The 24989-nt window shown below is 47.3% G+C and overlaps 1 protein-coding gene across 2 annotated transcripts in view; it reads left to right on the forward strand.

Moving 5' to 3' along the window:
* The first annotated feature begins 1145 nt into the window (after positions 1 to 1145).
* Positions 1146 to 24989, forward strand: part of LOC117360439 (DNA excision repair protein ERCC-6-like) — a 32591-nt gene continuing 8747 nt past the window's right edge. For both annotated transcript variants that reach the window (XM_033944184.1, XM_033944186.1), the window contains exon 1: positions 1146 to 1454. In XM_033944184.1, the coding sequence (XP_033800075.1) occupies positions 1369 to 1454 (86 nt within the window). In that variant the 5' untranslated portion in view covers positions 1146 to 1368. The remainder of the gene's footprint in view (positions 1455 to 24989) is intronic.

Genomic DNA, 24989 nt, shown 5'->3' on the forward strand with positions numbered 1-24989 from the left:
TGAGTTATTTTTTCCCTTAAATGTATATTTTCCTCTACAAATATATTGTAACTTTTCCCCTCTACCCGCTTGTTTCATGTGTGTTAACCCAGTATGTTTTTTTTGCTTTTTGGGTTTTTTTTTTAAATTTAAAGGTCAATGTATTTGTATTTATATTTTACCTGATTTGTACATCGCTTAGGTATGTAATAAGCGATTTATCAAGCACTAATAAAACTTGGAAACTTGGACGCCCGTATACGATTCTCTAAACCCACTCAGGCGGTTTCTGAGACTGGGCGTCCTATATAGAATCCGGCCTGTTATGTCCAGAAGTTTGAAGAGCTTTTAATTTTGGGAAGGACTTTTACATTAAGTGCTTGTTTTTATTCTGAATGTTTTTGTATTTCAGTTTTGGTCTTTTGTACCATTATTTACCAGATATGTGCAGTGTATTTGTTCGATAAATTATAGGCGTTTCCAGCAGCAATTATTTGGGCTACTCCAACACAACTTGGGCTACTTTTTGCCATGAATTGGGCTGGAAATTTTTTGCCATCTGGCAACCTTGAGCCCGGTTCACTGCCTTAAAGGGGCGCAGCTGAGCGCAAAACTCCTGAGAATGGGCAGTTTCAAGAACTCACTTACCAACCACTAAAAAAAACAAACAAACTGCAACGAGCTCAAGCTTCCAGCTCTTTGGTCATAAAGCAAAACTATATATCTAACTTTAGGTGTTTTATTGCGGGGGGGGGGGGGGTGCATCTAAAACTAGCAACGGAAGAGACACAGAAAAACGACAATAGGTGGCAAAAGCCAAAATAAAACTTAAAAGGCAGCAAACGAGCTTTTGGTGCATCAGAATGAGGCTTGCAACGCAACGAGAGAACCCACTGGAGCAGCAGAATGAGGCTTGGCATTCACAACGAGCGCAGGGATTTAAAAAAAAAAAAAAAAAAAAAGCGGCTTAGAACACTCATCATTTGAATACTGCCTAATAAAACACCACATATCTGTAAGAAAATAGCCCAAAGATCGCAACCCGCCAATACAAAAAAATTCCTCGCTGCAGGTCTTCAAAATTAGCCCGATTTGGAAATACTGTATTGGTAGGGTACCAGAGACTTTTTTTTTTTAAATCCAGTTCAAACATGGCTGTCAGTGACCATTCTCTTACGTCACGAAGATGGGCGTATCATCTCACTGGGAAAAGCAAAGCATATTGGGAGGCCGGGTTTGAAAAGCAGCGCGCAAGACTTAACAGAGGTTCTGGATTTTTGGGGGAGTGTTGTCCTGTTAATGAAGGCGCTCATGTAGCTGAGCTTTGCAGTGTGTACTGAAGGGGAAGACGGCACCGAGTGGATATATTCTGCACAGCTCACGACAGTCATGGACATTGACAGCCGCGAACGTATAGGATCCATCGACCTCTCCTTCTCTGGAATCGACGCGAACCAAGCAGCGAAATACGGAAGGTACTATAGCTGAGAAACGTATGAGACCGGATATGCATACTGAGGATGGGCGGTGCTTAGACTTTTCAGAATGTGGGCACATTTGCGAACTTTTAATTTACAGAAAAATACGTTTTCTATGATAAAAAGGAGGCCCACCATTTCCTCTGCCAATTCTGTTTAAGGGAGCTACTAAAATGGTGAAGGATGAATGCAAACGTATTGAGTGGAAAAATCAGTTTTGATGATATCAGTGGCGTACCTAGGGTATGTGACACCCGGGGCCCATCATTTTTTGACACCCCCCATGTAAAAAAATATTTTTTGTAATGACCATGAAACGGAATAAATGGTCAGAATAGAAACAGGCAGTGAAAATTTTTTTATATTCCAAACATAACATAAATTATGTCTGAATTGTCATGACATCAGAAGTACATATGGAGTAGTTGCAGGTGATGCTTGGGACAGTTCTGATTGTGTTAGTTCGGTTTTATGTGTTTTTTGAATAGAAGGGTTTTTATTTCTTTTTGAAGGTTTTGCAGTCTGTGGTCGATGTCAATTGGTTGTAGAGTTGGGGGTCGAGTGTTGCAGCTCGAATGGCTAGGAGGTTGTCGAACAGTTTTTTTCTTTTGACGTTTTTGGTTGGAGGGTGTGTGAATGGTGCGTGAGTTCTCCTATGTCTGTTTGAAGTGGATTGAATTATTTAGCTGAAGAAATTAGTTACCCCCTCATCCCACACACATTAATTCTCTTCCATTTTTGTTCCCATTATAAAAAACACTGATAAGTTCCCAGAAAAAAAATACATTAAAATAAGAAGTGAAAACAAAGGCCCCTACAGATGAGAACATAACATAAGAATAGCCTAACTGGGTCAGACCAATGGTCCATCATGCCCAGTAGCCCATTCTCATGGTAGCCAATCCAGGACACTAATACCTGGTCAAAACCCAAAGAGTAGCAACATTCCATGCTACCGATCCAGGGCAAGCAGACACTTCCCCCATGTCTTAATAACAGATTATGGACTTTTCCTCCAGGAATTTGTCCAAATCTTTCTTAAAACCAGCTACACTATCTGTTTTTACCATAACTTCTGGCCACTTCATTTTTAAGTTTAGATCTTTCCTTTCAAACAGAGACCTTGCTAGATGTCAAATACAGCACAAGGTAACTTCACATGGACTTAGCTGTGCAGGAAATGTGAATCTCCTCATACACCCACCATATAGTGCAAAAATGTGCAAAGGTCTGTTTTTTTTCTTTCGATCACTACATAGCCTAATGCCACACAAGCAGCGCTGTTACAAACATATTCTGTAGGTCAATGCTAAGGATAACAAAGTTTCCTTCCTTGGACCAGAAGGAGATAAACCACTGGAAGAGATCCCAAAACAACACCCAAAGACCCACTCAGTGTGTGAACCAGTTGAGTGGAGTGGACTAACTGGGGGGTGGAAATGGGCCCGGAGTTTGCTCAGCAGAATTTCCCAGACCACCTCTTCCTCTCAACACATTGACACGCTGCCACCATCACCACTAGGAACACCTCACTGGGTAGGCCAGCTATGCTATAAACTTTATAAAACACATTATTATATTTTCTTATAAAGCACATATTTTAACTGAACTCTCTGACATCCTCAGCCTTTCCATTCACAAAAATAGAAGGAAGAAAAGTTCCCATTTCCTGCTGTCTCATGTCCCCGGCCTATACAATATTTTTTTTCTGCAGACCCTTCAAAAGTCTGACCAAATCCTCGTTTCACTTGCATTATAAAGTACTGAGGATGCCATCTCTTCCTAATCCCAGGTCCTAAAGTCTAAGACAGTAGCGCAAACTAATGCTGCCAGATACAGGAAAAAATTTTTTGATTCGATTCAGCCCTATTGAATTGGTTTATCAATTCGATTTTCCTGCCCAGTTGGGTGATTTTTTTCAAAACTCCTGGTGGGTTTTATAGCTTTTTCACCCCCTTTGGCTTCTCCTAACCACACTGGCGCTGTGGTGTAAATAAAATAAAGAAACAAAAAGGACTTTTCCTCTCTCTGTTAAATCCTAGCTCACGTTTGCAGTCCAACACCAGCTCTGGCAGGATACACATTTCAAATCTGACATATTATAATCACAAAACAGAAAATAAAATTAATTTTTCTACCTTTTGTTGTCTGGTTATATTTCAAATGTTGTTGGTCCAAAGCTCTGGTTTTCTTCTGATAACTTGCTTGCTAGGGTCTCCTTCTTTCTGCATGCTAACCATCCATCTGCCAACTCTGTCCTCCCTTTCCATTTCCCTTCCCTTCCCAGGAAGTCTGGTATCTTTCCTTTTTTTCATCTCCCTCCACAGATCCACCTTTTCTTAAATACCCTTTCATCCGGCATCTCTCCCTCCTTCCCCACCACCCCAGAGTCCACCATCTCTCCCTTTCTTTTCCTAATTACCCTCCTATCCAATATCTCTATCCCTCCTCCACACCATCCCTTGTGTCCAATTTCTCTCCCTTTCTGTTCCTTCCCTCCCTAAATCCCATGGTCCATCATCTCTCTCCCTCTCCTCTATTTTCAGACCCATTATTTCTTCCCCCCCCAAAGTTTGGCATATGCACGTCTCTTTGAACACCCCCTTCCCTCCGTGTACTTCTAAATCATGGTCCCCCCCAAAGGCCTGTCCCCCCTAAAAGGTCTGCCTGTCCCATCCCCTTGAAGGCCTGAACCCCCCTTGAAGGCCTGTCCCATCCCCTTGTAGGCCTGTCCCCCCTTGAAGGCCTGTCCCACCCCCTTGTAGCTGACTGATTGCCTAGGACGTGCCTCTCGCCGCGAGAGGCCCATCCTGTAGGCAGTCAGCCGGCACCTCTCCTCCCCAGTGTATCACGGCACACCGGAAATCTCAGGAGGCACACTAGTGTGTCGTGGCACACAGTTTTTGCAATACACTGGTATATTCAGTGGTACTAGTGGAAATTTTCATTTCTTGAAACTGGCATAGATAAAAAGCCTCAAAGTTGGTCAAAAAAATGAATGCACTAAAAATTTTCAAACTTTAACCTTCTATAGCTCCTGTAATAATGAAGCTTCCCCCGTAAAATTTCATCTGTTATTTTGTGGCATAACTTTGTTCTCAAATATGTAATTTCAATTTATAAGCTAATCTCGTTACTGTACAATTGCAATTTAAATTTTGTGAATTTTTTTTGTTGTTTTTTTTAAGTGCAAAAAATGGGGTATTTTTAACCAGCTTTTTCAAAGAAAAAGTCATCCAGCAACATTTTCAAACTCTTTTACAGCACGTTTTAAGGCCTATGAAAAAAGGATACTTTATTTTTCAGCACCAGCAAACAGTGCCAAAAAATAAGGGTCTAAGTTCTAGAAAAACGTTGTAGACGTACAGCATATCTTTCAATGTTTATGATACATATATAAATTCATTATGCTACATATTTGTTTGACGCAGCAGCGGCTTATCAGCTCTATAAATTTAGGAGGCTGTGCATGGGTTTAGTACGTAGTTGTTTTTTTATTTAATGTGTTGTTCATGAGTTTAGCAATTTTCTATTTACCTTTTGTACTAGGTAGACAATATTATTGCATTGTTCTCCCTAGCACCTTTTAGCCGGGTGCTCCGCCTGGCTAATTTAGGTGAGTGCCCGGTTGTCATCTCAGTTGCGAATTTGATTCAGCCTGACCTTTTTTTATAAAGCGCTAGGAAGTGGGTTTTCAGTTTTACTTCTTTTTTATTTTTCCTACTGCTGGTCGGTTTTTATGGTCGCAGTTGGAGGCGGGGACTGCAGGCTCATTACGACTGAGTGTGTGAAACCGAAAGAACCCTGATGTCCTGTTTGCTTTTGTTCTGCCGCTGATCCCGCAAGACATGCTGGCTGCTTCTTGCAGATCTGTTTCTGCAGGACATTGGTTTCGCTTTGTGCAGGAGAACTAATCAGAACGAGGAGAGGTGGAAGCTAGCAGTTGCGTGCTTAAGTAACTGCTGCTGGCACACGGAAAAGGAGGAAGAAGATGCGTAAAAAGGAATAAAGCAGGCCCAAGAAGTAGAGGGGGAAGGGATTGCAGTGGTTATATATTAAAATCCTTTGGGGACTCTGGGCACCTATGTTTTAAAAGCTTTATTTGTAGGGCGAGAAACTTGTAGCTGATGTGGCTGCAAAACATAAGGGCCAATTTATCCCAGGACAAGCAGGCATGATATTCTCACATGTGGGTGACGTCATCTACGGAGCCCCAGCGCGGACAGCTTTTCAAGCAAACTTGATTGAAGTTTCAAGTTTGCTATGCTGCACCACGCATGTGCATGCCTTCTTGCCCACTAGAGGGCGCATCCCCACCTCGTGGTCCTCAGTTCAGTTTTTTCCGCGGAGCCAGAAGCCCTGTGGAATTTGTGCTCTTCTAATTTGCCTTCTGACACCGCGGCTGAGTGGTTTTTTCTCGGTCGCTGTGCTTAATTTGTGTTTTTATTTTGTTCGTGTGTCTTTTTTCGTAAAAAAAAAATAATAACCTTTTTTGTTCGGCTCCGGGGGCTCCCGGTAGCCGCGGCCGCGGGGCCTTGTTCGTTCCCGGCCGGTTTTTGGGCCCATGTCCCGTCCCTTGACGGGTTTTAAAAAGTGCACCCGGTGCGATCGGCTGCTTTCCATCACCGATCCCCACCGGTGGTGCTTACTTTGTCTGGGTCCTAAGCACCCGACCGACTCCTGCACTCGGTGCTCTACTTTTCAGCCGAGAGCTCTCCGCCGCCGTCGCGCTCGGATGGCGGAGCTCTTCGCTGTCGACCCTGCGGTGGGGAAGACCTCGACGTCGGCTTCGGCCCCGGCCTTGACCTCGGCCTCGACTCCCTCGACCTCGCCCCGACAGCCTGCTTCGTCGAGGCCGGCGTCCTCGACCCCGAAGTTGACGGTGGGTAAGTCCTCACTTCCTTCTTCTCTTCCAGCCTCGAAGAAGCCATCCTCGGGCTCATCGACGGGGGCGGGTGGGCCGTCCTCGGCCCCGCCCCGAGCGTCGAAGTCGGGTGCCCCGCGGGAATACTCGAGACCGAGGTCGCCCTCGAGGGAGCACCCGCCGGCCCAGGATCTGCCGACTATGATGGGGGTTCCCGTCTTTCAAGACTTGCTCCGTGCGCTCATTGCCTCAGAACTGTCCGGTGCCCTCGCGCACCTCCAGCCGTCTTCGGCCTCGTCAGCCCCGGCTTCGGCGGCCTCGGTCTCGGTACCCTCGACTTCGGCCCCCGGGGTGGCTTCGGCCTCGACCCCGACCATGCCCTCGACCTCGGTTGACCAGCCTGAGAGGAGCGTGTGGCCTCGGGACAAGGTGCGGAGGGTTCGGAGGATCTCTTCCTCTTCTTCCTCGTCGAGGTCCTCCCGGGGCTCCTCTCCCTCGGGTCGGCCTCGGGCGAAGCATCGGCCGAGGAAGCCCAAACGTCAACAGGGCTCTCCTCGACGCCGCGGTCGCTCCTCGCTGACCGAGGCTGAGACCCTGCGGGTCTCCGAGCTCCGCCTCAATAATCCGAGGCTTTTCCGTTCCTCTGAGGTGGAGTTTTCGAGGGACTCTTCGCCGAGACGGAAGGGGCGTGCCTCGGTGCCTCATACCCCGGGGACTTCCCGCAGGGGTTCCTCGGGGCATGGGCGATCCCCGACCCCGTCGAGGTCACTGGGTGTGGCTTCTTGGGGTTCGGGGTCTGGCACCGGTAAGGAGCCTCGTTACTCCCGTGAGGCTTCCCCTTCTTTTTTGGCGACGCGGGCTTCTCGATCTCCCTCTCCGCCTTCGAAGCCCTCCTCCTTTTCCAGATTTGTGCTTGAGCTGGGGAGGGCTTTGGACCTTGACCTTATGTCAGGCTCTCAATACACGAAGGAATTTTTGGAGGAGCAGGATTTGCCCTCTCCCCCAAGGGAGACTCCTTGTCTGCCTATCAACAGGGTTCTCCATCAGACCTTCCTGAGAAACTTGGACTCCCCTCTTACAGTCACAGCGGTTCCATCAAAGATGGAGTCGAAGTACCGTACGGTCCCTTGCAAAGGCTTCGACAAAGCACAGCTGTCCCACCAGTCGTTGCTGGTGGAGTCGGCGTTGAAGAAGTCTCAGCCTTCTAGGGTCTCTGCTGCGGTCCCCCCCGGGCGGGAGGGACGGACCCTGGACAAGTTTGGTCGTCGCCTCTATTCCAACTCCATGTTGGCTGCCAGGGTCCTTAATTACGCATTCACCTTCTCATCCTATTTAAGGCAGATGGTGAAGGCGTTGCCCAGGTATTATGGGGTCATGCCGGATTCCCACAAGGGGGATTTTGGTACCTTTATGGCCAATTTGTCTCAGCTGCGTCTCTACCTTTTTCACGCAGTTTACGATGCGTTTGAGTTGGCCTCTCGTGTATCCGCCTTTGCGGTGGCGATGCGCCGTCTCGCATGGCTTCGTACCCTGGATATGGACCCGAACTTGCAAGAACGTCTGGCCAATCTTCCATGTGTGGGCTCCGAGTTGTTCGATGAGTCCTTGGAGGCGGCGACCAAACGCTTGTCTGAACATGAGCGCTCTATCGCCTCATTGGTCTGTCCTAAACCCCGGGCCCCACCGCGGAAACCGTTTAGACCTCCTCCGCGGCGATACCCGCAGAAGTCGACGCCAGCTTTCTCGAGGCCTCCGCCCCGGCGTCTCCCTCAGCAGGGCAGAGCGTCCCAACCAAAGCCTCAGGCGCAAGGGGCGTCTAAACCGGCTCCGTCTTTTTGACGTGATGCGCGGTTGGGGGCGGGCCCCCTCCGCACTGTCAAAGGACCCCCTTCCTATCGGGGGCCGATTGCAGGCCTTTCTTCCAGCCTGGGCCGAGATCACGTTGGACGCTTGGGTGCTCCGGATCATCTCCGAGGGTTACTCGCTAAACTTCTTAGCCATGCCGCCAGAACATCCACCGGGGGCTTCTCCTGGCTGTCGAGACCTGCTTCCTCTTCTCCTGTCGGAAGCCAGGTCCTTGTTGAGCCTTCGGGCGGTGGAGCCCGTGCCCCCGAACCAAAGGAGACGGGGGTTTTACTCCCGTTACTTTTTGGTCCCGAAGAAGACAGGGGACTTACGCCCCATTCTGGACCTCCGGAGGCTCAACAAGTTCCTTGTCCGGGAGAAGTTCCGTATGTTGTCCCTTCCAGTCCTGTATCCTCTGTTAGAATCGGGGAACTGGATGTGCTCCCTGGACCTGAAGGAAGCATATACTCATGTTCCGGTGCATCCTGCCTTCCGCAAGTTCCTCAGGTTCCAGGTGGGGGAGTTGCACCTCCAGTATCGGGTCCTCCCCTTTGGACTGGCTTCGTCCCCTCGAGTCTTCATGTGGTGGTCGCGGCAGCCCTGAGATCTCGGGGGCTGCAGGTGTTTCCCTACCTGGACGATTGGCTGATCAAGGCGTCCTCCAAGGAAGGGGTTATTTCAGCGACCCGACAGACTATCATCTTCCTTCAACGTCTGGGGTTCGAAGTGAACTTCCCCAAGTCTCAGTTGTGCCCGACTCAATCCCTTCAGTTATCGGGGCCGTGCTGGACACGGTTCGCCTCCGTTCGTTCCTCCCCCCGCCACGGTTGCAGGTCCTGCTTCGATTGAGTCGCCAGGTTTTGTTGCTGCCCTCAGTTTCGGCGCAGCGCATGATGGTTCTGCTCGGCCACATGGCGTCAACGGTCCATGTCACTCCGTTCGCCTGTTTGCACCTGAGGCTTCCTCAGTGGACCTTGGCCTCCCAGTGGCGTCGGGATCGTGACCCAGTCTCCTCCCCTATAACTGTGACTCCTTCCTTGAGACGCTCGCTCCGTTGGTGGACCAACACTTCCAATCTTTCCGGGGGTTTGCTCTTTCTCGTTCCTTCGCATCGCAAGGTCCTGACCATGGACTCTTCAGAGTACGCGTGGGGAGCTCATCTGGACGGTCTGCGGACTCAAGGTCTATGGTCGGCAGAGGACCGGAGTAGAGAGCTGCACGGGAACGGGGATGACGGGAATCCCGCGGGACCCGCGGGGATCCCGCGGGTTCCCCCTTTGGGTCACGGGGATCCCGTGGGGACGCCCCCTAGGGTCGCGGGGATCCCGTGGGGACGCCTCCGAGGGTCGCGGGGTTCCTGCGGGGTTGGATCGCAGCGAGGGTAGTCTCCTTCTCCTTACCTGCCCTGTCGCAGCACACATCCGAACGGAAATCTTCCCGATGTCAGCGCTGACGTCGGAGGGAGGGCTTAAGCAAAGCCCTCCCTTCCTCCGACGTCAGCGCTGACATCGGGAAGACTTCCGGTCGGCTGTGTGCGGCAGAGCAGGTAGGAAGAAGGCAATGGCGTACGAAAGAGGGGGGAGGGGGCGGACCGCCCCGGAGAATGTGCACAGCCGGTCAGATCCCCCGATCGACCGACAACAGGCCCGGCCGACAAATCTCCCTGCCCTGTAGCCGCGAATCTAAATTACCTCTTACAGCAGCTTCACTACTCCAGCTGCTGTAAGAAGGTAATTTAGATTCGCGGCTACAGGACAGGGAGATTTGTCCGACCGGGCCTGTTCTGTTGTCGGTCGGGTGCAAAAGCGCCACAAAGGTGGAGGCAGGGAGGGAGGAAAGGTGGAGTGGAGAAGAAAAGACGCTTAAGGGGGGAGAAGGCCGCTGAAAGTACTGGGGAAGACAAAGGGGTGGAAAAGAACGCTGAAAGGACATGGGGTAAACGGGAGAAAGGGGGGGGGGGAAGGACCCTGAAAGCACTGGGGAAGACAAAGGGGTGGGGAATGCCACTGAAAGGACATGGGGAAGACAGAGGGGGAGAAGGCCGCTGAAAGGACATGGGGAAGGCAGAGAGGGGAGAAGGATGCTGCCTGACAGGACATGGGAAAGATGGTGGGGGAGAAGGACACTGAAAGGAAATGGGGAAGAGGGAATGGGAAGAAGACGCTGGCAGGGAAGAAGACAGAGGTGCCAGACTATGGGGGGAGCGGAGGGAAAAAGATGGGTGCCAGACCAATTTGGGAGGGGGGAGAAAGGGAGAGGCACAGTAACAGAGCAAATGGAAGACACAGAGAGAAGAGAGGCAGTGGATGGAAGGAATTGAATGAGAACATGAAGAAAGCAGAAACCAGGCAATAAAGGTAGGAAAAAAATTATTATTATTTTTTTTTTTTGCTTAAGGATAAAGTAGTATATTAGTTGTGTTGATAAAAATTTATAAACATTAGAGGCTCTGGTAGAAACCCGTTTACAAAGTATGTATTCTTCCCAATTAATATTTCCAAATTAATAAAGTCTTTTTGCTTATTTTTAAATGGGTTTCTACCAGAGCCTTTAATTCAGTAGCATAATTAAATGAAATAACTATTTCTGTAGTTTATAGGGACAGGCGGGGACGTAGGGGATTCCTCGCGGGGACGGGTGGGGACGGAGGGGATTCCTCGCGGGGACGGGTGGGGACGGAGGGATTCCTCGTGGGGACGGGTGGGAGTCCTCACGGGGACGGGTGGGACTTTGGCGGGGACGGGTGGGATTTCTGTCCCTGCGCAACTCTCTAGACCGGAGTTGTCACATCAATGTTTTAGAACTTCGTGCCATTTTTCTGGCTGCTCGAGCGTTCTGCCACCTGCTGCACGATCAGGTAGTCCTTGTGCAGACGGACAACCAGGTGGCCATGTATTATGTGAACAAACAAGGGGGAACGGGCTCTTGGTCCCTGTGCCGGGAAGCCCTGCGCCTTTGGGAATGGGCGGTCTCCCAGAACATCTTCCTGCGGGCGGTTTACATTCAGGGAGAGAAGAATTGTCTGGCCGACAAACTCAGTCATCTTCTCCAGCCGCACGAGTGGTCGCTAAACTCCCGAGTTCTGCGCGAGGTCTTCGACCGCTGGGGGACTCCTCAGGTGGATCTGTTTGCCTCCCCGGAGACTCGCAAACTGCCCCTCTATTGTTCTCGAATGTACTTCCCGGACCGTCTCGAGGCCAACGCCTTTCTTCTCGACTGGGGAGGGAGGTTCCTTTATGCGTTTCCTCCTTTCCCTCTGATCTTGAGGACGTTGGTTCATCTCAAGGCGTCCGGAGCCACTATGATTCTCATTGCGCCTCGTTGGCCTCGTCAGCACTGGTTCTCCTTGCTCCTTCAACTCAGTGTCAGGGAGCCTCTGCTTCTGCCTGTCTTTCCCTCTCTGCTGTCTCAGAGTCGGGGTTCGCTGTTGCATCCCAATCTTCAGTCTTTACATCTGACGGCTTGGTTCCTTTCCCCGTGACTTCACAGGTTTCTTAGTCTGTGAGGGAGGTTCTGGAAGCCTCGCGCAAGGTCTCGACTACGCTTTGTTATTCTCAGAAGTGGACCAGATTTTCTTCCTGGTGTTCCTCGAATCATCTGGATCCGAGTTCGGTTCCGGTGTCTTCGGTTCTGGAATATTTGTTGCATTTGTCCAAGTCTGGGCTGAAGACGACTTCCATTAGGGTGCATCTCGGTGCGATTGCTGCTTTCCATTGGCATATCGAGGGTCGATCTCTCTCTCTTCATCCTCTGGTGATTCGTTTCATGAGGGGTCTAGTGAATGTTAATCCTCCTTTGAAACCTCCTCCTGTAGTTTGGGATCTTAATGTGGTTTTGGCTCAACTGATGAAGCCTCCCTTCGAGCCTATTGACAAATCTCATCTTAAGTTTCTCACTTGGAAGGTGATCTTTTTGCTTGCGCTCACGTCCACTCGTCGGATTAGCGAGCTGCAGGCTTTGGTTGCGGACCCGCCCTTTACTGTGTTCCATCATGACAAGGTGGTTCTTCGCACCCATCCTAAATTTTTACCTAAGGTTGTGTCTGATTTCCACCTCAATCAGTCCATTGTTCTTCCGGTGTTTTTTCCGAAGCCCCACTCTCATCCTGGGGAGGCGGCGCTTCACACGCTTGACTGTAAGAGAGCGTTGGCCTTTTATCTTCAACGCACCAAGTCTCATCGGAAGGTTCCTCATTTGTTTTTGTCCTTTGATCCTAATCGGTTGGGACGTCCTGTTTCCAAGCGCACCTTGTCCAACTGGTTGGCTGCTTGTATTTCTTTTTGCTACGCTCAGGCTGGTCTCGCGCTTCATGGTCGGGTCACGGGACATAAGGTTCGAGCGATGGCAGCTTCTGTGGCGTTCCTCCGGTCTACTCCAGTGGAGGATATCTGCAAGGCTGCCACTTGGTCTTCGGTTCATACTTTCACCTCCCACTACTGCCTGGATACGTTATCCAGAAGTGACGGCCGGTTTGGCCAGTCAGTTTTACGTAATCTGTTTTCCTAAATTGCCATCCTCCCACCTGCCCTTTTTTGGTTGGCTTGGAGGTCACCCACATGTGAGAATATCATGCCTGCTTGTCCTGGGATAAAGCACAGTTACTTACTGTAACAGGTGCTTTATCCCTAGTTTTTAGCCATTGTGTTTGATTAGGTGGAGAAGGGAGGGGTTCTGTTTTACTTCTAAGGTTAATTGCATTATCTTTGGGACATTGCTGAAACAAGGCTGCCCTGTGAACTTCTAAAAAGCTAAGTTACTCAACATTTCATATTCTGCTCTTTTCACTGGTTTTCAGCATTATATCTGCTTAATTTCTCTTCTCCTCCCTGTTTCTTACTAAAAAAAAATATAAAAAAGCACAAAAAAATCCTTCTCTTTCCTCTGTTAAATCTTATTTCTTCTTCCTGCAGTTTTGTTTAAAATACTGTGTTTTAGGTGGTATAGAGCTGATATTTCTGGTGCCTGTGGCTCAGGGTGACTAAAGTAGGGAAAATCCTGTTATAAATCCTGTGTTTTAGGGTAGCACTGATAGAACCTGCAGTTTTGTTTAAAATACTGTGTTTTAGGTGGTATAGAGCCTATATTTCTGGTGCCTGTGGCTCAGGGTGACTAAAGTAGGGAAAATCTGTTATAAATCCTGTGTTTTAGGGTAGCACTGATAGAACCTGCATTTTTGTTTAAAATACTGTGTTTTAGGTGGTATAGAGCCTATATTTCTGTCTTACCAGTATTCAGCCATTGTTTTCTGCTGATTAGGTGGAGAAGGGAGGGGTTCTGTTTTACTTCTAAGGTTAATTGCATTATCTTTGGGACATTGCTGAAACAAGGCTGCCCTGTGAACTTCTAAAAGCTAAGTTACTCACCATTTCATATTCTGCTCTTTTCACTGGTTTTCAGCATTATATCTGCTTAATTTCTCTTCTCCTCCCTGTTTCTTACTAAAAAAAAATATAAAAAAGCACAAAAAAATCCTTCTCTTTCCTCTGTTAAATCTTATTTCTTCTTCCTGCAGTTTTGTTTAAAATACTGTGTTTTAGGTGGTATAGAGCCTATATTTCTGACTCACTAGTTTTTAGCCATTGTGTTTGATTAGGTGGAGAAGGGAGGGGTTCTGTTTTACTTCTAAGGTTAATTGCATTATCTTTGGGACATTGCTGAAACAAGGCTGCCCTGTGAACTTCTAAAAAGCTAAGTTACTCAACATTTCATATTCTGCTCTTTTCACTGGTTTTCAGCATTATATCTGCTTAATTTCTCTTCTCCTCCCTGTTTCTTACTAAAAAAAAAATATAAAAAAGCACAAAAAAATCCTTCTCTTTCCTCTGTTAAATCTTATTTCTTCTTCCTGCAGTTTTGTTTAAAATACTGTGTTTTAGGTGGTATAGAGCCTATATTTCTGACTCACTAGTTTTTAGCCATTGTGTTTGATTAGGTGGAGAAGGGAGGGGTTCTGTTTTACTTCTAAGGTTAATTGCATTATCTTTGGGACATTGCTGAAACAAGGCTGCCCTGTGAACTTCTAAAAAGCTAAGTTACTCAACATTTCATATTCTGCTCTTTTCACTGGTTTTCAGCATTATATCTGCTTAATTTCTCTTCTCCTCCCTGTTTCTTACTAAAAAAAAATATAAAAAAGCACAAAAAAAATCCTTCTCTTTCCTCTGTTAAATCTTATTTCTTCTTCCTGCGGTTTTGTTTAAAATACTGTGTTTTAGGTGGTATAGAGCCTATATTTCTGACTCACTAGTTTTTAGCCATTGTGTTTGATTAGGTGGAGAAGGGAGGGGTTCTGTTTTACTTCTAAGGTTAATTGCATTATCTTTGGGACATTGCTGAAACAAGGCTGCCCTGTGAACTTCTAAAAGCTAAGTTACTCACCATTTCATATTCTGCTCTTTTCACTGGTTTTCAGCATTATATCTGCTTAATTTCTCTTCTCCTCCCTGTTTCTTACTAAAAAAAAATATAAAAAAGCACAAAAAAATCCTTCTCTTTCCTCTGTTAAATCTTATTTCTTCTTCCTGCAGTTTTGTTTAAAATACTGTGTTTTAGGTGGTATAGAGCCTATATTTCTGCCTTACTAGTAGTCTTACTTATAGTCCCACCAACCCCAGGGACCACTATTCATATATAGAGACCCATATAATCAGGACTTCACAACCAATCAAGATGACCTTTATTCTATGCAATCACTGTGGTGCTTTAATTCCAAGACATACTATTTGGAGGCTTAAGGCTTGCCCCATCTGTCTTCAACTTGCCAGTATTAAGGAGGAGCTCTGCAAACTTAAACAGGAATTGAATACAATTAAAGCAGCTTCCATCACTCCACAAAATCATACCAACTTACCACCTCTACCTCAAAGAATAAAACAGCCCAGGAATAAATGGGTCACAGTAGGCTCAGGAAGACTGCGACATGTAACACAGAAACATCCACCTTCACTAATATTACCTCTACAGAATTCCTTCGCTCCACTAGTGCACTGCGATACTCAGGAAAACAGAAGGGAGGTGGGACTGGAACCAATGAAGGAAACTCAAGAGAACAAGAGCACCCTAAGTACAAATAAAAAAGCCAAAAACAGAAAACTATTACTGTTGGGGGATTCCATCATCAGAGGCATTAACCTTGGAACACAGGGCGAGGAGTCCAAAATAGTGAAATGTCTTCCAGGATCCTCAGCTACCAGGAGTTCCAGGCAAATACTGACTATAATTAAGGAAGAAACTAAGGATTTTAACACTGATGTTGTTATCCATCTGGGAACAAATGACCTGGCCAACAACTCCACACTTGCAGCACAGAAAGCTTTTCGGGAGCTTGGTGAGGGCGTGAAACCTTTTGTAAAGACTTTAGCTTTTTCTGAAATATTGCCTGCATATGGAAAAGGAGAGCAAAGAATGAAAAACACAGAGGACTTTAATAGATGGCCCAGAGCCTGGTGTCATCAAGAAGGCTTCAGGTACATAGGAGGATGGGGAAATACATGGAAGGACAAGAAGCTATATTGCACTGATGGGCTACATATTACTACAGCAGGAAAAAGAAACCTTGCAGAGAAATTTAGACAATATTTTTCCAGGCATTTAAACTAGAAGGTGGGGGTGGTGTATGTACGAAGGACAATTATAGAGACCACCCCCGGCAAAAGAAAAGATGTGATAGTAGTAAAGGCTGCAACATAAGCAATATCAGCAACTCATTTCTTAGTATTGCAACGGAAAGTGAAACGACACAAAAATCCATACGAAAAAGGAGATTATCGCTGAAAAATAGCTGGAAAGCGATGACCACAAATGCTCGCAGTCTAAGCAACAAAGTTCATGATCTGCAAGCCCTGATATTAGAGGCAGATCTAGATATTGTTGCTATCACAGAGACATGGTTCAGTGAATCACATGGATGGGATGCAAACATACCGGGATATAATCTTTTTAGGAAGGACAGAGATGGTCATAAAGGTGGAGGAGTAGCTCTCTATGTAAAGATCAATATCCAAGCGACCGAAATGCAAGGGACCTGGGGAGAGGAAGAAGCGATATGGATTGCTCTGAAAAGAGAAGATGGAACTTCTATCTACGTGGGTGTAGTCTACAGACCTCCGACTCAATCGCAGCAAATTGATAAGGATCTGATTGTGGATATCCAAAAGTTTGGAAGGAAAGAGGAGGTTCTGCTGTTGGGAGATTTCAACCTGCCGGATGCGGACTGGAATGTTCCGTCTGCGGAATCGGAAAGAAGTAGGGAGATTGTGGATGCCTTTCAAGAGGCTCTGCTCAGACAAATGGTGACGGAACCCACAAGGGAAAAAGCGATATTGGATCTGGTCCTCACAAATGGAGAGAGTATCTCTAATGTTCGAGTGGGTGCTCACCTGGGTAGTAGCGATCATCAAACGGTTTGGTTTGATATAACGGCTAAAGTGGAGAGCGGCCGCACGATACTTAAAGTCCTAGATTTCAAACGTACGGACTTTAATGCAATAGGAAAGTACCTGAAGAAAGAGCTGTTAGGATGGGAGGACATAAGAGAAGTGGAAAGACAGTGGTCTAAGCTGAAAGGAGCGATAAAAATGGCTACGGACCTTTATGTGAAGAAAATCAATAAAAACAAAAGAAAAAGGAAGCCGATATGGTTCTCCAACCTAGTGGCTGAGAAAATAAAGGCGAAAGAGTTGGCGTTCATGAAATATAAAAAAACCCAAGAAGAGGAGAGCAGAAAGGACTACAGGGTGAAACTGAAAGAAGCCAAGAGAGAGATACGTTTGGCGAAGGCACAGGCGGAAGAACTAATGGCTAAAAATGTAAAAAAGGGAGATAAAAATTTTTTCAGGTATATTAGTGAAAGGAGGAAGATAAAAAATGGAATTGCTAGGCTAAAAGATGCTGGGAACAAATATGTGGAGAGTGATGAGGAGAAAGCAAATGTGCTAAACAAATACTTCTGTTCTGTGTTCACAGAAGAAAATCCTGGAGAAGGACCGAGATTGTCCGGCAAAGTTACACGAGAAAATGGAGTAGATTCTGCGCCGTTCACGGAGGAGGGTGTTTATGAGCAACTTGAAAAACTGAAGGTGGACAAAGCGATGGGACCAGACGGGATCCATCCCAGGATACTAAGGGAGCTCAGAGAGGTTCTGGCAAGTCCTATTAAAGACTTGTTCAACAAATCTCTGGAGACGGGAGTGATTCCTGGGGATTGGAGGAGAGCGGATGTGGTCCCTATTCATAAAAGTGGTCACAGGGATGAAGCAGGAAACTACAGGCCGGTGAGCCTCACTTCAGTTGTTGGAAAAATAATGGAAGTGTTGCTGAAAGAAAGGATAGTGTATTTCCTTGAATCTAATGGGTTACAGGATCCGAGGCAACATGGCTTTACAAAAGGTAAATCGTGCCAAACGAACCTGATTGAATTTTTTGATTGGGTGACCAGAGAGCTGGATCGAGGACATATGCTAGATGTAATTTATTTGGATTTCAGCAAAGCCTTTGATACAGTTCCTCATAGGAGGCTGTTGAACAAACTTGAAGGGCTGAAGTTAGGACCCAAAGTGGTGAACTGGGTCAGAAACTGGCTGTCGGACAGACGCCAGAGGGTGGTGGTTAATGGAAGTCGCTCGAAGGAAGGAAAGGTGACTAGTGGAGTCCCTCAGGGTTCGGTGCTGGGGCCAATCCTGTTCAATATGTATGTAAATGACATTGCTGAAGGGTTAGAAGGAAAAGTGTGCCTTTTTGCAGATGATACCAAGATTTGTAACAGAGTAGACACCGAAGAGGGAGTGGAAAATATGAAAAAGGATCTGCAAAAGTTAGAGGAATGGTCTAATGCCTGGCAACTAAAATTCAATGCAAAGAAATGCAGAGTAATGCATTTGGGGATTAATAATAGGAAGGAACCGTATATGCTGGGAGGAGAGAAGCTGATATGCACGGACGGGGAGAGGGACCTTGGGGTGATAGTGTCCGAAGATCTAAAGGCGAAAAAACAGTGTGACAAGGCAGTGGCTGCTGCCAGAAGGATTCTGGGCTGTATAAAGAGAGGCGTAGTCAGTAGAAGAAAGAAGGTGTTGATGCCCCTGTACAGGTCATTGGTGAGGCCCCACTTGGAGTATTGTGTTCAGTTTTGGAGACCGTATCTGACGAAAGACGTAAGAAGACTTGAGGCGGTCCAGAGGAGGGCGACGAAAATGATAGGAGGCTTGCACCAGAAGACATATGAGGAGAGACTGGAAGCCCTGAATATGTATACCCTAGAGGAAAGGAGAGACAGGGGAGATATGATTCAGACGTTCAAATACTTAAAGGGTATTAACGTAGAACAAAATCTTTTCCAGAGAAAGGAAAATGGTAAAACCAGAGGACATAATTTGAGGTTGAGGGGTGGTAGATTCAGGGGCAATGTTAGGAAATTCTACTTTACGGAGAGGGTGGTGGATGCCTGGAATGCGCTCCCGAGAGAGGTGGTGGAGAGTAAAACTGTGACTGAGTTCAAAGAAGCGTGGGATGAACACAGAAGATTTAGAATCAGAAAATAATATTAAAGATTGAACTAGGCCAGTTACTGGGCAGACTTGTACGGTCTGTGTCTGTGTATGGCCGTTTGGAGGAGGATGGGCAGGGGAGGGCTTCAATGGCTGGGAGGGTGTAGATGGGCTGGAGTAAGTCTTAACAGAGATTTCGGCAGTTGGAACCCAAGCACAGTACCGGGTAAAGCTTTGGATTCTCGCCCAGAAATAGCTAAGAAGAAAAAAAAAAAAAAAATTTTAAATTGAATCAGGTTGGGCAGACTGGATGGACCATTCGGGTCTTTATCTGCCGTCATCTACTATGTTACTATGTTATCCAGGGACAGCAGGCATATATTCTCACAACCCGCCCTCCTCCCCGGGGATGGCTTCTTTGCTGGCTATGGAACTGAGGACCACGAGGTGGGGATGTGCCTTCTAGTGGGCAAGAAGGCATGCACATGCGTGGTGCAGCATAGCAAACTTGAAACTTCAATCAAGTTTGCTTGAAAAGCTGTCCGCGCTGGGGCTCCGTAGATGACGTCACCCACATGTGAGAATATATGCCTGCTGTCCCTGGATAACACCTGTTACGGTAAGTAACTGTGCTTTTTGATCTTGCCACCAAAATTGTGTGAACAGTGAACCGCTATTCGTGCTTATTTTATATAGGCACAAGATTGATGTTTCCATTAGGTGTCAGCTAGAGTGCTGAGATTCAGGAGTGACAAATGGCAGATGGCTACCTAGCCATTTCTCCCTTCCTGTCAGCAATGAGTAGAATAGGTGGAGCTAGCAGTCAGACTGCCAGATAATCAAGAAAGTGGGGCTTTCACTTTAGTGTATGTTGGACGCCCACTATGTTCCTGCTTCGTGACTTCGTGTTCTAGTCTTGAACACATAGGAGGCCCTGCACTTCAGTTTTCAGCTGCAGACCTGTTTGCTCAGATCTGGCTAAACAGCAAGGAATAGGCCAAAAAGAAAGAGGAGATACAAGATGCTGGTCTGCCAGGGAAGGGGAATGAGAACAGAGGGGAACAAGGAGATACTGAACTATGAGAAAAAGAGGGAAAGCATCAAGATGCTGGACTGCCAGGGGCAGAGGAAACAGTTAAAGGTCCAAGACCAAGAGGTCACTTAGAGAGTCTAATAGCCTTGCACTTGCCCTGCATAGGTACTTCTGGCTAAATATTTTATAAAGGCACATAAGGTATAAAGTTATGCATGAACATCTGCTTCCAGGGCCACTTATGTGCCTTTATAAAATATTTAGCCAGAAGTGCCTATAAAAGTGCATAGGTAGGGTCACGAATTTGCCTCAGCCTAACTTTTTTTTTTTTTTTTTTAAAGCGCTAGCAAGCGACTTGAACCCATGCTCCAGGGTTTAACGGTAACACTGTGCGTGCCAGCTTCCCTTAGCTCTCCTCTGAAACTGGAAGTTACGTCCTGGGGGGAGGAAAGAGAAGGGAAGCCTGCCGCACAGTGTTAATGTCAAGATGCACTTACAGGGATATCTTAAGTACAAAAGTTGCCCCTAATTGAACTGCCTGGGATCTCAAAATGAGAAATTGTTTCCTTCTCTTCTGGGTAGAATGAAAGACATCTGGATACATTCTTATAATATTAGTCAAAAAGGGGAACATCTTTATATTTGAAAAACATCCATTCCCTATCAGAATCAATAGCAAACTGAGCAATTAATGTTGCTGAGACACAAACCTCAGTATCCGACCTCTCCAAGAAATTAGTCAGGTCCAAACTATCAGCAGAAACATTCTGCTGGTTGGAATTTTGCAATTTAGTTTCATTGGAAGGTAATCTATTTTAGATAGAGGTGGGTATGAGGTTTCTGGAACTTTCAGAATTTCAAACATATATCTTTTAAACATTGCCAGAGCAGATATAAGTTGAACTTTAGGAAAATTAAGTACTCACAGATTACATCTAATATAATAAAATGATAGGCCGCGCGTGCGCACTAAAAAAACGTGTTCCCTGATCCGTCACGAAAATACGAGTGCGCATGCGCGGGTTTTACGTCACAGCCACCTCACAATACGGAAGTTTCTTTACACGCTGATGATCGCCTCCACAAGCCTGCTCCCAGCCAGCCGACGATCGCCTCCACAAGCCAGGACTGGGGTACAAAGACCGCCTCCTCCCCCCCCCCCGGGACGAACCGAAAAACTGACCCCGCCGCCCGGGACCCAAGTCCTTTGCCACCCCACCCTTCCCGCGGACCCCAGGAGGAGTCGGTTTCCATGTAAGCCAGATCGTCGTCGTCGCCCCCATCCCCCCCCCGGCGCACACGAACCCCTTCACGCAGTCTGACTGCTACCCTTACTCCCTTGCCGCACCCCCTTCACACGGTCCCCACAAACCTCTCGCCTCTAGCAGCAGCCGCAGCACTCTACACATGCTGCTTCGCGGCCTTCAACTGCCCTGATTGCTCCACCGCGTCCCTGATGACATTATCAGAGATGCGGTAAATCAAATCAGGGCAGTTGAAGGCCGTGAAGCAGCGTGTGTAGAGTGCTGTGACTGCGTGTGTAGAGTGCTGCGACTGCTGCTACAGGCGAGAGATTTGTGAAGAGTTGCTGCTGACCAGGGGAGCAGAGAAGAGAGACCGGGGGAGCAGGGAAGATGTGCTGCTGAGCGGGGGATCAGGGAAGAGGGACCAAGGGAGCAAGGAAGAGGTGCTGCTGACCAGGGGAGCATGGAAGAGGTGCTGCTGACCGGGGGGGCAGGGAAGAGGGACCGGGGGAGCAGGGAAGATGTGCTGCTGACCGAGGGATCAGGGAAGAGGGATCGGGGGAGCAGGGAAGAGGTCCTGCTGACCAGGGGAGCATGGAAGAGGTACTGCTGACTGGGGGAGCAGGGGAGATGTGCTGCTGACTGGGGAAGCAGGGAAGAGGAACCGGGGGAGCAGGGAAGAGGTGCTGCTGACCGGGGGAGCAGGGAAGAGGTGCTGCTGACCGGGGGCGCAGGGAAGAGGTGCTGTTGGACCGTGGTGGGAGGGAGGGGCGTAAAAATGGGTTTGGAGCTGGGGCTGAAAATAGGGCACATGTGAGGGAAGGAGGCTCTACTAGCACCCGTTAATGTAACGGGCTTAAACACTAGTCTCCTAATAAGAGTTTTCCATCATTTCTTGTTTAAAGTGCAAGCTAGCACTGTCCTTGGCCCAAGTTAGAGCTTGAGTTTTATTCTAGTCACTTGATTTACTCTCCAAACTCATTACCTTGGTTTTGAGTTCCAGGTTCTCTGAAAACACAGTAGTACAGCAAGTAGACATTTGCTGGATTTGATTACCAAGAGAAGTTTGCATATTCAAAATAGCATCCCAAATAGATTCCATTGCAAAGACCCTGGGCCTCTGTAAGGGAAACAATCCCTGCACCAGAGTTCCCTGGAGTTCCCAGTGCATCTGAATCTGCTTCAGCTGTATGGAAATCCAAATGAGTTAGCTGTGAAACTCTTGTCGCTGGCTGCTCAGATGTTAATTGCTCCTCCTGCCCTCTCTTGGAGCCAGTCCTCCTGCTCCGAGGGGCCAGCAAGAGGGTACTCCGGGCCATGGCATCCAGAAACGACTCCCCCGACACACCAGGACAGCTAGGCGGACTTTGTTCTTCGGGGGACAGAGTTACACCCTCAAAGGAAGGATCACGTGACTCAGTTTGCGCGCTCCCTCCAGCCGGGGAAACCTCTGATTGTGGCTTTCTTGTGCCACGATCAACAAAGGCATCCATTTGGCCCGTTGAAGCAGATTCGTCTGGGAAAACCCGAACTTTGGACTTTCTCTTCACCATCTGGCAGGGAAAAAGTTCCCATCAACAGCACGGTGGTGTCTCTGCTGAAGCCTCAGGCCGCCATATTGAGTAAGCTCCTCCCCTTTATATTTATCTTTTTTTTTTAAGTTGTATTCATGCAGAAATAAATGGCTAGATTGAACCTAATGACTTCATTAATGTATTTCCCTTTGTAAACCTCTATGCCATTTGAAAGAGGGCGCATATCTAATCACTTCTAGAATTGGATACTTCTTAAATTTAGTATAAATATTCTGGCACAAGTGTCAAACCTTAAAAAAGGAAGTCGTATTGAGCACTGGAAAACAACAATAATTAAGATGCATCAGAGCAGGACATTGAGGACTTCTATGCCCAGGTCCAAAGTGCACTTGATAAAACCCCAAGAAAGGACATCTTCATATGGGAGACTTAAATGCCAAAGTTAGAGAAGGAGAGGATGCAGGAGTGGTCAGCAGGCACGGCCTAGGGGAGAGGAATGAAACTAGGGACCGCCTTGTGCAGTTCTGCTAAGAGAACAAGCTTAGAATCGCCAACATTTTCTACAACCAAAGCGGCGCCTCTACACCTGGACATCTCCAAATAGGCAGCATCATAACCAAATTGACTACATCAGGGGTGCCCACACTTTTTGGGCTTGCAAGCTACTTTTAAAATGACCAAGTCAAAATGATCTACCAACAATAAGATTTTTAAAAAACACAAAGCACACTATACGCAGAGAAAATGTTAATTATCATTTATATTCCGGAGTTTTTTCAAAGAGGTCAAGGCAGATGACTATGCAATGTCACTTCAGTAACAACTATACAAAAATAGACAAATATACCCCCATCCCTTTTTATTAAACCGCGATAGCAGTTTTTAGCGCAGAGAGCTGTGCTGAATGCTCCGTGCTGCTCTCGACACTCATAGGCTCCTTGCGCTAAAAACCGCTATTGCGGTTTAGTAAAAGGGAGCCATAGTGCAAAATATTGACAGCAGATATAAATTCTCAAAACGGACACATTTTGATCACTAAATTAAAAATAAAATCATTTTTCCTACCTTTGTTGTCTGGTGATTTCATGAGTCTCTGGTTGCACTTTCTTCTTCTGACTGTGCATCCAATATTTCTTCCCTTCTTTCAGTCTACTGTATGCTTCCAGACCTCATTCCCTCCCCCAACTTTTTCTTCCTCTCTCCCTGCCCTCTCCCCTTTCTTTCTCTCTCCATGCTTCCCTTTCTTCCTTCTTCCCCCAAGCCACTGCCATCAGGGTACAGGCCCCCAAGCTCTCCCTGCTTCCTGATGCAGAAGTGTCGGGCTGAACAGCATTCCTCTCACCAATGTCAATTCTGATAGAGAGGAAGTTCCGGAAGGCTGATCAGCCCGGAGCTTCTGCATCCTGTTTATGGCATCAGGATGCAGGTAGAACGCGAAGCCAATGCGAGTCTATCATGGAGCTTGGGATGGGCTCCATGATTGACTCGGATTGCCTTAGCGATCTACTGATCGATTGCGATCAACCTTTTGGGCACCTTGGACTACATCATCTGCTAGCAAAAATAGAAGGGAACAATTTTCTCTGCAAAAACACTACCAGACACAGACTGTGGATCTGATCACCAACTCCTTGTAACCAGTCATGGTCAGACTATGCAAGCATCCAGACATGCAGCGGACGTTTGTCAGTGAGATCCCTGCTCAGGCAGGAAGGGGCCCAGACAAATTGTAGGCAGAGATCAAAGGAATCACCTTTGAATTTGCTCAAAAGTATATGCCATACAAGAAGCCAGTGCATGGTAGGAACTAGTTAACTGCAACCACCCTTCAAATCGCTAATAAGATGAGAGGGTCAAAGGCTAAGGACAGGTTGAATCAGGAGGCATAGATGCTATTCCGGTGGGTGGCAGTGCACCCTCAGGCTCTCTCCACGGCACATGTGACCGGAGTGGAAATTGTGCAAGCAGACGGGAGAGTGGTCTCTAAGAGAGCATTTCGTCTCATTGTGCATCGTCGGAGTAGACCAGAAACTGACTTGATGGCTTCAGCCAAGTGCTTAACAGTCAAGTGCTTCGTCAGTCGAAGAGCAGAGCCAGGTAGTTTAGGCCTAGCCATGTTGATTCAGCCCTGACCACTTCAGGACCTCCTTTACATCTTCCCGCCTTGGTCTATGGTTGGTCGAGTCATCTGTAGGATCACAACTCATCCGGGCCTGGTGATCCTGGTGACCCTGGACTGGCCTTACCATCCATGGTATACGGATCTTATCCATCTTCAGAAGAGCAGAAGCCTCAGGCTCCCTCTTCATCACAACCTTCTCAGTCAGGGATCGGTTCCTATGGAGAATCCCCCAGTGCTTTAGTCTCAAGGTATGGCTCTTGAATGCAGGGCCTTGATTCAAAGGGTCTACTCTTGCCACTCTTTTGAGGTCCAAGAAGCCTTTTACTACAGCGGCTTACGCCAAGGTTTGGATGGCTTTCCAGCAGTGGTATGTCAGAGACCTGGTGGAGACATTGCATGCTCTTC

The sequence above is a fragment of the Geotrypetes seraphini genome, chromosome 5 (assembly GCF_902459505.1).
Source record: "Geotrypetes seraphini chromosome 5, aGeoSer1.1, whole genome shotgun sequence".
Taxonomy (NCBI): Eukaryota; Metazoa; Chordata; class Amphibia; order Gymnophiona; family Dermophiidae; genus Geotrypetes; species Geotrypetes seraphini.